This window comes from Neovison vison, chromosome 7, assembly GCF_020171115.1.
Source record: "Neovison vison isolate M4711 chromosome 7, ASM_NN_V1, whole genome shotgun sequence".
Classification (NCBI taxonomy): Eukaryota; Metazoa; Chordata; class Mammalia; order Carnivora; family Mustelidae; genus Neogale; species Neogale vison.
Window position 1 is genome coordinate 171,057,199 of NC_058097.1, and position 14,309 is coordinate 171,071,507.

Consider the following 14,309-nt stretch of genomic DNA (forward strand, 5'->3'; position numbering starts at 1 on the left):
GTTTCCTTTATTAAAGAAGAAGGCACTCTGACTTTTTAGACCACACATTTTGTGTTTAGCAGTTAGAATTTCTTACTGTGATTTTCACTTTACATGCTTGCCTCTCCATGTATATTTTGAATCTATGTACACAGATGATGTTTCCTGGCCTGAGAAAATCAGTCACTTCATAGATATTTGTTCTGTGATTGGATGTGAATGAAAGTGCCTCGGAATCATGACTAGCTCTTCATAAGTAGCCCTATCCGTTATTTTGCAGGAGTTAAATTGAGAAAACAAATACATTTGACTTAAAACAAATAAAATTTACCATATGGTAAAGTCTTCAGTCTTTTATATGTCTTCTGATCATTTGATACTCATAGAATTCTTACTGTTTTATGTAATTTTATAACTACTATATACAAGTCAGCCCAGTAGCTCATCCTTCCAAAACTAGCACCAACATTTGATAATATGTGTTAGTATCTGCAATTCCTTTGATTATTTTCCCTTACTCTTCTTGTAACCTTCTGCCCTCCAAAATCTCTTGGCTAGATTTTACCAGGTTCAGTGAGTTCCTAGAAGAAGTAAATACTTGAAATCCTGGGAATTGCTGGCATTATAGCTTTCAAAGGCATATTTGCTATTTCTGATGGAATCCATTCTATCTGCCCTAATACAAGCTTCCTGGATTGCTATATTACTGAACATTCTGTGTCATTTTTTAGTGGAGATCTTCTAGTATGAATCACAGGATTTGGGTTGAAAAACCCTTACAAGGAGGAAAACAGGCTAAGGCAGGATGTCCTGTGCCTATGCAGACCCTTCTGGACTGCAGGTGACTGATTACAGCATCTTGAGGAGAGTGTCTGCCTACCAAAGAGAGCCTAAGATAGAAAATAGCATATGAACCTGGGGCTGGGGGGAGGGGCAGGGGCAAGGGAGTGAGCAAGACATGGGGGATTGCCGGGCAGCATGGGCATTCCTTCCAGATGGTGACTAAAATGTTGAGTGGCACGGACATGCTTACTCCCTCCCCCCAGTTTCTAAGGACCTAACCCATAACTAGTGGGAGTGTAAGCTGACCACTGTCCCACTGAGACCCACCCACTGCCCCTCTCTATTGTCCCTAACTCCTATCCTTCACTGAGGACACAAGGAGAGATAAAAGAGATCTTCTTTTCCTTCCTTCCATTGAGGCGTTGGGTTAAGCAGGGCCTGTGGTAGCCAAGGACAGTCACCATGTAAGTCTTGAGTGCTCAGTGTTTGAGAAAGGTAGATGGCCCTAGGATAGCAGTGATGTAGAATAGGCAGGGTGGCCTGAGCCCCAGGTCAAGAATATGAGACTGAGGTCTGTGGTCCCAAGATCCTCACATTGTGGGGTCAGGTAATGGGAATAGAAGGAAGGATAGAGACAAACAGGACCAAGGCAAGTGCAGGAAGGGGCCTGGGGCTCAGAGCTTGTTGGTTTTCTACCACTTATAGGTACCTTCATATTGGAAGCTACTTTCCTCACCTTTTTTTAATTCAAAATTTTATTTTTAAGCATACACACACATACATATATGATATATTTTATGTATATGGGTTAGGTTGCTAATTAGGTAGTTAATTGATAAACCTCCTGCTGTCAACTTTTCCTGGCAAATTCAATCCCCTTCCCCAATAAGAACATCAGAAAGATCCTCTGTTCCTTCCAGCTTGAGATTCTTTTCATTGGCTAAATGTAAGAGACAGGGTAAGTCCAGAGGTATAGAGAGGTTCTGAGCCATGAGGGGAGGCAGATTCTTCTCTGGGTCCTTTGTGAGGCTGCTAAGTATCTTCTTGTAAGGATAGCTATAGTATGTAGATAGGAATTGGTGGATACAGGATTTTAAAATACATCTTCCAAATCTGAGACCTTTGCTCTTTTAACAGAAGAGTTATGGCATTTGCAAAAGTACTAGCATATGGTGGGATAGAGATGTGTGTTGGATTAAAACTGAATAATAGAAAGAATGAATGCTATAATGTTAGTCTGCTGAGGCTGCCATAGCAAGAGAGTGCCATAGGGTAAGCCACAGACTGGGTGGCTTAAAAAGCAGGAATGTATTTTTGTACCATTCTGAGGGCAAGAAGTCTGAGATTAAGGTGCTGGGAGACTTGATTACTTGTGAGGGGGTCTTCCTGATTTGCAGATGGCATTCATCTCCGTGGATCCTCACATGACCTTTACTCTGTGTGAGCATGCAGAGTGAGAGAGATCTGGTATTTCTTCTTCTTATCAGGACGCCTATTGTATGGGGTGAGGGCCCTACATTTACAACCTCATTTTACCTTAATTACCTTCCTAAAGGCCGTGTTTCCAAATAGAGCCACAAAGTGGGAGGGAGTTGATTAGAGCTTCAACATAGGAATTTTGGGGAAATACAGTTCAATATGGAACAACTAGAAACATAACTGATTTATTATGTCAAAGTATATTCCGGGACTGGAGCTGGAATTTGCAACTAGATATTTTGGTCCACCGAAGAATTTACTACATACTAATTAATCCAGAACACACTATTTTCTGAAGCTTAACCAAAGGTCATGGAGTATTTTTAACTTGAATTCTAAATATATTTCACAAAGTTTTTGTTGTTGTTGTTGTTCTCTACAATGAATGAAACATGCTTAAAGTGAAAAGGGATGTTACAGAATTTACTAAAAAGATTGGTCTTTCTTTCATTTTATAGGCCCAACAACTTACTGATCTGGAACAAAAATTAGCTGTGGCCAAAAATGAGCTGGAGAAAGCAGCTCTTGACCGGGTAAGTTAACATCTCTAAATCCTAATTGCAGTTTTAGCACACAAAGCTAGGGTAGACCCATTGCTTCACTTGATTTATTGATGCATTTCCAGATGCTGTACCTGGAAGGTGGGTGTAGAATTCATGAGTGTCTGACACTCCCTTTGGAATCCAAACCTTTCCTCTCTTTTGCTGCTACAGTAAATTGACTCAAGGTTCAGCCTTGTGAGTTCGTGACTTTTCATTTTCCACCTTACCGGTACATTTGTTCTCTAACACCATGAATAAACATGTTTTAAAGCACCAGCAAAGATGCCATGTATTAACTCTGGGTGAATGAGTTAGGAAACAAATCGAAGTAGTCATTGACACTTTTAATTTTGGAAATCGTAAATCAGAATTCTGGAGGGAGACTCAGAGAAGAAGGAGGTAGCCCTCCTAACCAGCTCTGTTCATATAAAGATAACGCAGGAGAGAATGACATAAATCCCTCTTTATAACAGCTTTCCTTAAGTATAATTCACATGGTATAAAAGTCACATTTTTAAAATTCACAAAGTTGTGCTACCATTACCACTAATTCCAAAAGATTTTCTTCAATGCTTTTTACCTCCTCTATTTCATTTTGGTTTTATTAATGTCTCATTGTGTTTCAAATGTGCATGGTCAGGATAAACCACAACTCCTGCGGATGCCAGCCTTCAGCTGTTCTTCATATGAGGCATACGTGGAGAATAGGCAATTGGCATATGGAAAGGGAGATAGAAAGGGATTAATTGATTATATAATTAGAATTAGTGCTCTGCTTAATTGTTACGGAATGTGGCAAAATTTCTTAATGCCTCTCATTCTTTTTTTTTAATTTTTAAATCACCTCTATGAAATAATAGGAAATAAACATTTCTCTATTCTTTAGTTCACTCAGAACAAAAGGTAGAGTGACTTTAAAATAATCTCTTTGTTTACTCACACCCATTTATCAAATATCCAGTGTCATTTTCTGTAATACTGAGAACATGTATCTAGCACTTATTAATACAGGAAACTGAATCTGAGAAATCAATCATAGTATTTCAGACTTGAGAAGACAAACACCACATTATTCTCAATCAGAAGCATGGAAAGTCTATGCCAAAGGAACAGGGCCATCCAGGAATAATCTGCATTTTATAAGCCTTCAATGCATCACCTGGCTAAGATCAGTTCTTCATTAGGTTGGTGTTAGCAGCTATCATCCTGCCTAACACTGGAAAGACAGACCCTCTCATGTGGAAGATAACCTCTGGGGATTTTTTGGTTCATTTCTACACAGTGTTTGACATATAATAACAGTATTTCTAGACGTGTGGAGAGGGAATACAATCTGATCAGAGTACAAAAAGAAACCGAGGAAAGCGTAACTGAAACTGATTCAAACACTGGAATGAGGAAACAAAGATTTCATGAAGATGAGTGTGTGTGTGTCAGTAGACAAATAGACAAAGAGATAAAAGGATAATATTTTTCACTGGACTTGGAATCTATTAAAAACATCAAGTAGACATTGTAGAATTAGAACAAAATGATGCACATAATTGAGACTTTAACTTTGCTCAGTCGCAGATTGGGTGAGTGGACATAATAGAACTGAAGACAAGTAAAATGTACAGAAAATTAATATCAATTACCTAGACTAACATAGAAAAAGTTTAAATAAATAGAAAATAAACAGATAATGAGAAATGTGTATCAATTTTTAAAATTTTAAAGTATTTATACCTGTTCCAAAAGGAATAACAAACAGAAGCAATATTTGTAGAGATAATGACTTAAAATTTTCCAAATGGATAATTATAAATCATTGCAAGAGACAGACAGCATAATCCTAAATCAGTATGTATACAGCAATGTTCCTCAAAATTGTATATAAATTTTTGAAAGTACAGTTGAGACACATGCACTTTCTTCATTCTGCTATATTTCATTGCAATTTATTAACAACAGGTACCTAATTAAGAAAAATGAAAATGTAAATAAAAACAAAGAGACGTCATCTCAACATCATCAGATTGATACAAATTAAAAAGTCTAATGATTCCATATTCCAATACACTAGTGGTGGTAGTGTAATTATTAAATCAGTTTTTAAATGTGTGTATCATAGCATTTGCAGTCATCCCTATGTGCTTGGACACATGCATAAGGACGTGAAATACAACACGTTTGTGTTAATACCAAATTGAAATAACTTAAATGCTTACCATTAGAATTAGCATATATATTTCATGTATGTTCCATACTCATATTTTCAAATAGTAATCAAAATTTAATATTAATGAATACATATGAAGACATTTATAACAATATTAATATATCTATAATATATACTGTTGAATAAAAAATTCAGAATTATATATATGATATTTAACAATTGTTCAAATACACAAATCACATTTGTTTTGGATTATATATAATATAAATAGATGAAGTAGAAAAATATATCAAATTTGAGGACCCAATTGACTTTGGGAAAAGATGGAGTAAAATCACACTAAGAATGCTTAAAATTACTTCTACTGTTTCCCAAGTGTTTCATTTTCTAGTAGTTGTATAGACACAGATAGTCTTTTTTTTTTTTTTTAAAGATTTTATTTATTTATTTGGCAGAGAGAGATCACAAGTAGGCAGAGAGGCAGGCAGAGAGAGAGAGAGGAGGAAGCAGGCTCCCTGCTGAGCAGAGAGCCCGATGCGGAACTCGATCCCAGGACCCTGAGATAATGACCTGAGCCGAAGGCAGCGGTTTAACCCACTGAGCCACCCAGGCGCCCACTTTTTAACATTTAATTCAGATTGATATTTACCTGATATTTTTTATAATTGTTATTTTCTCCTCTATATGCCCTCTATTTTTCAAAATGTTATTTTAGAAAATGAAGAAAGTGTGCTATCTGCTGTTAAGAGCTTTCCATTTTTGTGATCACAACATAGCAACCACTTTATTTTAAAAAAATAAACAAGTAATATGATTATAGACTTGCTTTGCAATACTTTACTGTATACATATAGCAGATGTGTAAAGAAAAGCAGTTGCTTCCTGACCACCAGATTAAACTATGGTTGTTTTTTTTTTTTGTTTTTTTTTTTTTTTTTTTAGGATTTTATTTATTTATTTGACAGAGAGAGAGAAATCTCAAGTAGGCAGAGAAGCAGGCAGAGAGAGAGAGGGAAGCATGCTCCCCGGTGAGCAGAGAGCCCAACTCGGGGCTCAATCCCAGGACCCTGGGATCATGACCCGAGCTGAAGGCAGAGGCTTAACCCACTGAGCCACCCAGGCACCCCTGGGTGTTTTGATACAGGAAAGAGGAGATGGAATATTTCAGGTTGATTCATTTTGGAGTTCTTATGGTATCTCCTTGGTGTACTGTAGTTGTCAAGGACCAGGCTAAAATTCTACTTCCCAGAGACTTGGGTCTCACATAGGCATTTTCATTACAACATATGATCAAAACCACTTCATAGCTAACATATATAACTTCTCAAACAGGATATCTAGAAAGTGTTGCAATAACTAATTAGTAAGGTCCTTTTGTGAATTCTGATGATATTCTTTCTTAAGGTTTAGATCTTTGGGACAAATGTTTTTGAATGAACAATTAGATGTTTTAAAAACTCTTTTCCATTGTGGTTGTCTTATTTTATATTTTTCCAACTATTTAAGGTAGTTTTAAAAAAGCCTGTTAGTAGGCCAAGCATAATTCATCTTACCAAGATTCCAGCTTTATAAGATTTTTTAACTTATAAAAAAGAAGTTTACACTAATTTATGTTACTCTCTGACTATATCCAACTCATACTACATAAATATTACTTTTTAAAAAGGGACAAGACTCTTTATAGAGTTGAGAGAATCAGAAAATCAGAGATACATATAAATCCTAAAATTCAACTAGACCATCGTTCTTTGTTTTGATTTTGTTTTTGTTTTTGTTTTTTTAGTCCTTTCTCTAATACCCCTACCACAATCTCTACAAGATGCTTTAAATCCTAGAAAGAATGGGATTCATGTGATCCCAAGGCAGCCCAGTCTCCTGTGATTTTTTTAGCAACTCTGACTGTGGAATTTTCTTCCTTGCATTTAATCTTTTCCCTCATCTGACTTCAGATCATCCACTTAGTCAGGTTCAAAATGGCTAACTAGGTTTAAAATGCCATTCATGTGATCACCATGTGGTAGGATCTCTGGGAAACAGAAAACATGTATGATACATGGTCTGGAGATCCACACCTCTCACATTTTGTTGGGCACCCAAAATTATGAAATAATTGCTTGTGGAGTCAGAAGGCTCCAGAAACACAGAGAATGAATGTATGTTATGTACTTGTGGATTGTACAAACTGGTGTAGTCCCATAATACTAAATGCGCAAATTATAATTTGGTCTGAATCACAGAACTCCAGGTTAGCATAGTTTTTTCTCCTTTGTCTTACCCATTCTGTGCTTTTCTCCACTCCATCTCTATTCACTCCCCACCTAGGTGTGCCTAGCCCGCACCGTGCTACAGTCTGGATTAAGCATGAGAAGCTCTATGTGGCAGTGTTTCCAGAATCAGTCTGCCTTTCTTCAATCACTCTTCCACTGAATGACCATGTTCAAAGTCCTCAAACTCTTTGTGCATTACTGCAAAATGGAATACTAACAAAACTTACTTTATAACAGTGGTGAGAAAACTGTGTGCATCCAAAAAAGTAAAGTACTAAGATCTCTTGGCACAGGGAAAACCTCTGGGAAGCACAGTGATTATTAACATCAATGAATGAGATTGTAGAGACTGCCTGTCAGTGTTAACAATTTTTCTCTTTAACCTTCAGGATCTTGTCGTTCCTTTTGCTACAGTAAACTATAAAGCATTTCATATTACTAGAGGTCGGTTTCAACAAATCTCTTGTACCATATGTATGAGGCTCATAAACTGTAGTCATAAAGGCAGGTAGAAATGCTAGCTCACTTCAAAATGGATAAAAACTACAGTTTAATGAAATTGCTTTCTACCTCTCTCCATCATCTTTATATGAGACTTTTTTACTCTTTTCAGGTGCCTAGCTCCTAAGAATGTTATATCAGGGCTTCAAATAACCTCAAATACCTCATAAATATTATGAAATCATCTTTACACTCTAACTTGTTTCTTGTGACATGTTTAATGAAAGAAGTTTCAGTTTACTATCACAACATAAACAAAAATAATCTCACGATCTAAGAATCAACCTTGGTTTTTCCAAACAATCAATTATTTATTTGGCAATATCTTATGAATTATAGGCAGCCTCAGCTACTGGAATATAAAAACAGCTTTATAGTATGGAAATCTATCTCTCAAACTTTCATGTTAAAAAAAAAAATCTGTTACATCTGACTGTCACAAAATTTTGCCCAGGAGGGCATGCATTATTTATATCCATATGAAAGATGGCAGGCGTAAGGGGTGCCTGGGTGGGTCAGTCAGTTAAGCATCTGACTCTTGGTCTCAGCTCCGTCGTGATCTCAAAGTTGTGCAATTCAGCTCTGCTCCGAGTCCGCTTGAGATCTTCTCCCCCTCACTCTCTCTCTGCTCCTCCCCCTGCTCCTGTGTGCTTGCTCTCTCTCTCAAAAAATAAGTAAAGAAGTAAAATCTTAAAAAAAAAAAAGTGACAAATGTTAGTCAGCCTGCACAGATTCCCAGGACTAAGTAGCAAAAGAACAAAAACCTGTTTTGCCATACGTGTCTGACACATAACAGGAGCATTGTAGGTAGCTATTGACTGAATACATAAATTAAGATCTAACTTCATGAATTAATGAATGTGCCATTTATCCTACATACAAGGGACCTGGAGACAACCTAAATCAAGAATAAAAACTATCAAAATAAGGGTGCCGGGGTGGCTCCGTCAGCGCAGCGTCTGCCTTCAGCTCAAGTCATGATCTTAGGGTCTTGGGATCGAGCCCCACATCAGGCTCTCTGCTCAGCAGGGAGCCTGCTTCTCCTTCTCCCTCTGCTGCTCCCCCTTCTTGTTTTCTTTCTCTCTCTGTCAAATAAATAAATAAAATCTTTAAAAAAAATTTAAAAAGATGTCAAAATGACCGTACAGGATTCATAGAGCTGATTTCATGGCAGATATAAAAGTTAAGGGGAAAGCCTTTGGATTCACAGCCCTTCATGGTCTTTCCAAAGCCAGCAGCCGATGTTCACCCAGATCTCTCTGATGACCTCACATCTTCATGGAAATGAATTCAGAGAAAGAAACAAACAATATCATATGAACTTATATCTGTCAGGAGATGAGAAAGTAGGGGCACAGTTATCTTTGCAAGCTATATCTTGTTCCCAAGAAAGAAGCACATTTTTCTGAGAAAAGTACTTACCTACAGACACATGAAAAATTACCTTCTAAATCTCCCACATGTTAGGATCATATATGTACACAGTAATTTTAATAAGCTTTGTGTATTATATAGCAAAAGCATTAGTAATTTATTTATCTTTTAAACATTTATTTATTTATTTGAGAGACATAGCAAGTGAGGGGAGGGACAGAGAGAGAATCTTCAAGCAGACTCCCCACTGAGCACAGAGCCCCTTGCAGGGCTCAATCTCACAACGCAGGGGACCACGACCTGAGCCAAAACCAAGAGTTGGTCACTTAACTGACTGAGCCACTCAGGTGCCCCAAGCACTAGTGTTTTAATGTCTGAAATAATACTTTACTTATGCATTATACAGAATAAAATGAGAAATATTTCATATTTTCTCATGTAAAACACCACCACCCTATGTCCTCTGGAGGGTTTATTTTATTTATTCATTCAACAAACATTTGTTTGAAACTGTTTGTTTGAAACAGTTAGAAACTGGTGGTGTTGCAAGAAAGGCACTGGCCCTCAGGGAAAGGACATCGTAATGGAAATAGATAAAACACTGAACAGAGAAACAATCAGGTAATTTGCAACAACAAGACTACCTAGGACTTAAAGAGAGAAAAGTGACAGAGACTTTAAGGAAGGAGTGTTCCTTGAAAGGGCCTTGAGGGACTGTCTTTCCAAGAAGGTAAGATGTGATCTGACACTGGGTGTTATATGCAACTGATGAATCACTAAATTCTACCCCTGACACTAATAATACGTATACATTAATTAAATTGAATTTAATTTTTTTTAAAAAAAGATATGAGCTGAGAGATAAATTTCAGGGGAAAGTTTTCTAACATATTTGGAGGAGTTCATTGGACAGGAAACAGCAAGTGTAAAGGCTCTAAGATGCAAATACATTTGGAATCTTTGATGGGCTGCAAATAAAAAGAGGCTGAGCTAATCAGGTTCTTCCTAAAAATGTTTGCATTTTGCTATTATGTGGCAAAGCAAGTGAAAAAAAGTGGTTTCGGGCAAGAAGGAGAAAAGCAGGGCAAAAACAAGACTGACCCTAGGATGGACCAGGTTGTAAGACTTTGGACAAAGTCTATCTTCTACAGTTTATACCGTATTTCATCAGGTGACATCTAGTTACGGTGAACCTCAAAGTGAACAGTAACCTGCAGTTTCGAAACAGGCTACAACTACAGATAGCAGTATAAATGAAAATATAATGATGTTGTGATGTAAAATCATCGTCTGAGTCCTGCTTATGGAAATGGGTCAAGCCGAGTCTGAGTAGTGTCAGTAAAAGGTGGTATTAAGTCAGAGAGACTAACTAGAGAGCTGTTTTCGTGGTAGAAAGCTGAGCAAAGTAGGGCAAGGTGGCTCAGCAATCTGTGATCTCTGGCAGGAAAAGTCTACAGTGTAATCAAGGAACGGAGGCAGAATCTAAGGCAGGAGGCCAAGTCGTATGCTTGTGGCCCAATGAAGAAATAAAATCAGGAGCTAAGAGGTCAGAAATCAGTTGGAACAGAAGAGCAAAGATGACTTACCCCCGTAGCTGTGAAACGTCGGGAAGTTGGAAGTTATGTCTGTGTGATGTTGAATCTGTTACCTGAGATGATCCTGACCATGTCAGGAGACCCCTGGGAACAAAGGCGATGACCAAGTTCAGATCATTTAAAATACCACATACATGCACATCTTGAAGTATTGTTCCATTGGAAAATGTGTCTTCCCGGAATAGCATTTCCTGAAAACCGATGTTCGAAGCTATTAACTTGCAACAGGTCTTTCTTTATTTTCACATCCAAGTTCAGGCATTACTCAGAAATTTGTTCCTTTTGCCAATATATATACTGTGAGCCTGTTATAGATACAACTTTTACACACGTCATGTATTTAGAGGAGCCAAGATATAAATATAGTGAAGAAAATAGCCATCATAACTTCCTGCATTATCTGAGGTGATTGTCTCATTTCGAAGGCTGCATTTCAAAGCCACATTAACTTTGAATCTGGGCCCAGACTTGCCAGACTCTGTTGCATTAACTCGATTTCCATTGTCTCACTATAACATGTGAGACAGAAAACAAATTTAAATTGTTCAGTGTCCCCTGGAATCTTTCACTCCTGGCCCAGCCCACAATGTTCTCTTCCGTGGTGAGAGGAGCATTAACCATGGTTATAACAAAGCACCACTAGGAAGAGAAATCTGAACCATTATTTAATTTCTTGTCATTGATAAAGCTTATCACTTTCCTTCCCTAATAAGTAGAAGCAGCATTTTCACCCACGTGTTTAAGTCGTTGATTCAGAAACCTTTCTGGTGAGTCCCTTCTAACGTGTCAGGGATCATGTTATGTGCTAAATACACAGTTCTGAACAGAATACACAACTTGCACATATGTATATATCCATATAAATTAAAAATTAGAGACAGATTCTATAAAAGACACACATAGAGGATTGAACCTAATGGGGTGCAGGAAGGACAAAAAGTCAGGAGCTCAGACAAGCCCATCCAAGGGACCATGTTGAGTAAAAGGTCATCATTCAGCTTGGCCCACCTTGGTCCTGTCCTGTCCACTTAACGACATTCTTCCAGCCTAGTTCTTCTCAGATGTTTATGTCATCTTAGACAACCTGTTGGGACAATACTAATGAGAAGGAAATACACGTTGGTTCTATTTCTTACGTATCCCAGTTGCTGCTCTACCTGCTGCTTTTGTTTTGTTTTGTTTCCTTCATCTCTGGCCTGGACCAAATAGATTTCTTAAACTGCTGCTCCTCTAGAAAGACATTCTCTCTCGTCTTAAAGGTAAATCTTATCACATGTCACATATGAGTGGAAAGCTCAGAGGTAGACCTTGGGAAGGATCCAAGTCATAGTTGCTACTCTTCAGGAGACTGGAAATAGGAGCAGATGCTACATGATGGTGTGTTCCTGGCATAGAATGTAAAAGATAGTGGATTGGTTGGAAGAATACCCCCTCAAAAGGAGGACAACAGACTCTGCTGCTTCACTGACCCATGGGTACCCTGAAAGGGTACACTCCACATATGCCAGCTTGTCCAGGAATCTTGGCCCTAGTAACTAATCTCTTCCTCTCTGCTGCCGCAAAGGCCACATCTCATGTCTTGAAATGGATGATTATGTGACATTTCCTTATTTGGGTCTACATCCATGCCCTTCATTACCCCTGAGTTACCATAAGCTTTCCTAAAATTTATATGTCTTTCCATTTTGGCACTGGAGATCTCTGTCATTTGTACTCAGAGTTGTATTATTATTATTATTATTATTATTACTACTACTACTACTATTTACTTTATCAGCATTTAAAAATATTTTTAGGGATGTCTGTGTTGCTTAGTCGGTTAACCATGTATCTTTGGCTCTGAGTTCCACATCGGGCTTCTTGCTCAATGGGGAACCTGCTTCTCCCTCTGCCTGCCACTCCCCCTGCCTGTGCTCATTCTCTCTCTCTCTCTATCTAACAAAAATAAATAAATAAAATCTTTAAAAGAAAAACCCTCCCTTTAAAACAAATTAAAAAATAAAAATATTTTAGCAGTGGTGTTAAGATGGGAGTTACAGATGGCTGTTGTCTACATTAGTTCAGTCTGCCTTGTGATTATAAACCAGGGGAAAAAAGCAGTCTGAAAACCTTGAACTTTCCTTTCTTCAGAGTAAAATAGTAATAATGATGCCAGTTCCACAGATGTTAGCATAAAATTATTTCTTGCATGTGAAAGAGCTTCAAATATTGTGAAATCCTATGCAAATATAAGAAAGTATAAATATTATAATTTACAACCATATCGGATTAACTCCTACCACTTAACAAGGCCCACAGGAAATAAGTGTTTTATTAGAAACAAAGTTGATTTTTTTCCAATCTGTGGGCAAACTGAGTAGTGCTGCAGGCTGTTCTGAGAAACACAGGGCCCTCCATTGCCAGGGGAATGGTTTGTCATAAAAGAGATGGACACCAAGAGAAAGATGGCAGGTTTCTACAGACATTGTCTACAAAGTGACCCTAGAGGACATGTCCTTGCCAACAAACTATCACAACTGAAATCACATCAAGTAACATATGTCTCTGAATTTTGGTGTTCAAAATATATCATGAGACACAGTAGCTCCTAAAAATAGACTGAGTGTGCCATAAACAGTGAGTGTGTCAGAGTGGAATTTAGAAGTGAGGAAGTTAACATTTGAAAACTGGTAGGTATTTGTGGGGGAAATGAGTGCAGGCTGGAAGGATGGGGAGAATCAAATCAAAGAAAGAACAATCGGAACCACATGTAAAAATTGTCCTCTCTTTTTTCCGTAGGACTCACAGCTGAAGGCAATGAAGGAGACTGTGCATCTCTGCCTGTCCACCGTGTTCCGTAATCAGGCTCCTCCTTTGAGTCTAACGAGGCCAAGTCCAACTCAGCTGCCACTTCTACCTGGGACAGCTAGCCCTGTGATTCCTGATGCAAGTTCAAAATTCCAGGTACATTTCAGTCATGCTTTGAAAGTAGAAGCAAGTGAAGCACTGTCTTTATACTCCATTCTCCGTGATCATCAGAGTGGACAGAGTAAGATACCAAATACCATCTTACCAGAGTAAGATACCAAAGATTAGGAAATAAATGGAAAGCACTAACCCTTTGTAAAGTGTCTGTTGTCACTTAGAGAACATTGGACAACAATGTTTGTTTTATTTTTTAATTTTTTTTAAAGATTTTATTTATTTTTTTGATGGAGAGAGAGATCACAAGTAAGCAGAGAGGCAGGCAGAGAGAGAGGGAAACAGGAACTCTGTTGAACAGAGAGCCCAATGCGGGACTCCATCCCAGGACCCTGAGATCATGACCTGAGCCGAAGGCAGAGAATTAACCCACTGAGCCACCCAGGTGCCCCAACAACCTTTGTTTTAGAGAGCCAGCTGCGTGTTAAACAGAATTAGCCAATTACAAGAATAATAATCATTATTATAAAATAATCTAAAATTATTTTAAAATAACATTTTAATAGTACTATTTCAATTCATAATCATCATGACTTAATAATAGAATCTTATCATATAATTTAATATGATTATATTACTAATCATATTTTAATAATAATAATGATAGCTTTGTTTTATAATTAATTAAAGAAAGCATCTTATATTACATACCAGTATATACCAGAGG

General features: G+C 37.7%; 1 protein-coding gene across 1 annotated transcript in view; it reads left to right on the forward strand.

The window, feature by feature from the left end:
* Positions 1-14,309, forward strand: part of LUZP2 (leucine zipper protein 2) — a 467,898-nt gene that overhangs the window by 389,574 nt on the left and 64,015 nt on the right. The window contains exons 8-9 of the mRNA XM_044258974.1: positions 2,700-2,774; positions 13,460-13,624. Of these exons, the coding sequence (XP_044114909.1) occupies positions 2,700-2,774; positions 13,460-13,624 (240 nt within the window). The remainder of the gene's footprint in view (positions 1-2,699; positions 2,775-13,459; positions 13,625-14,309) is intronic.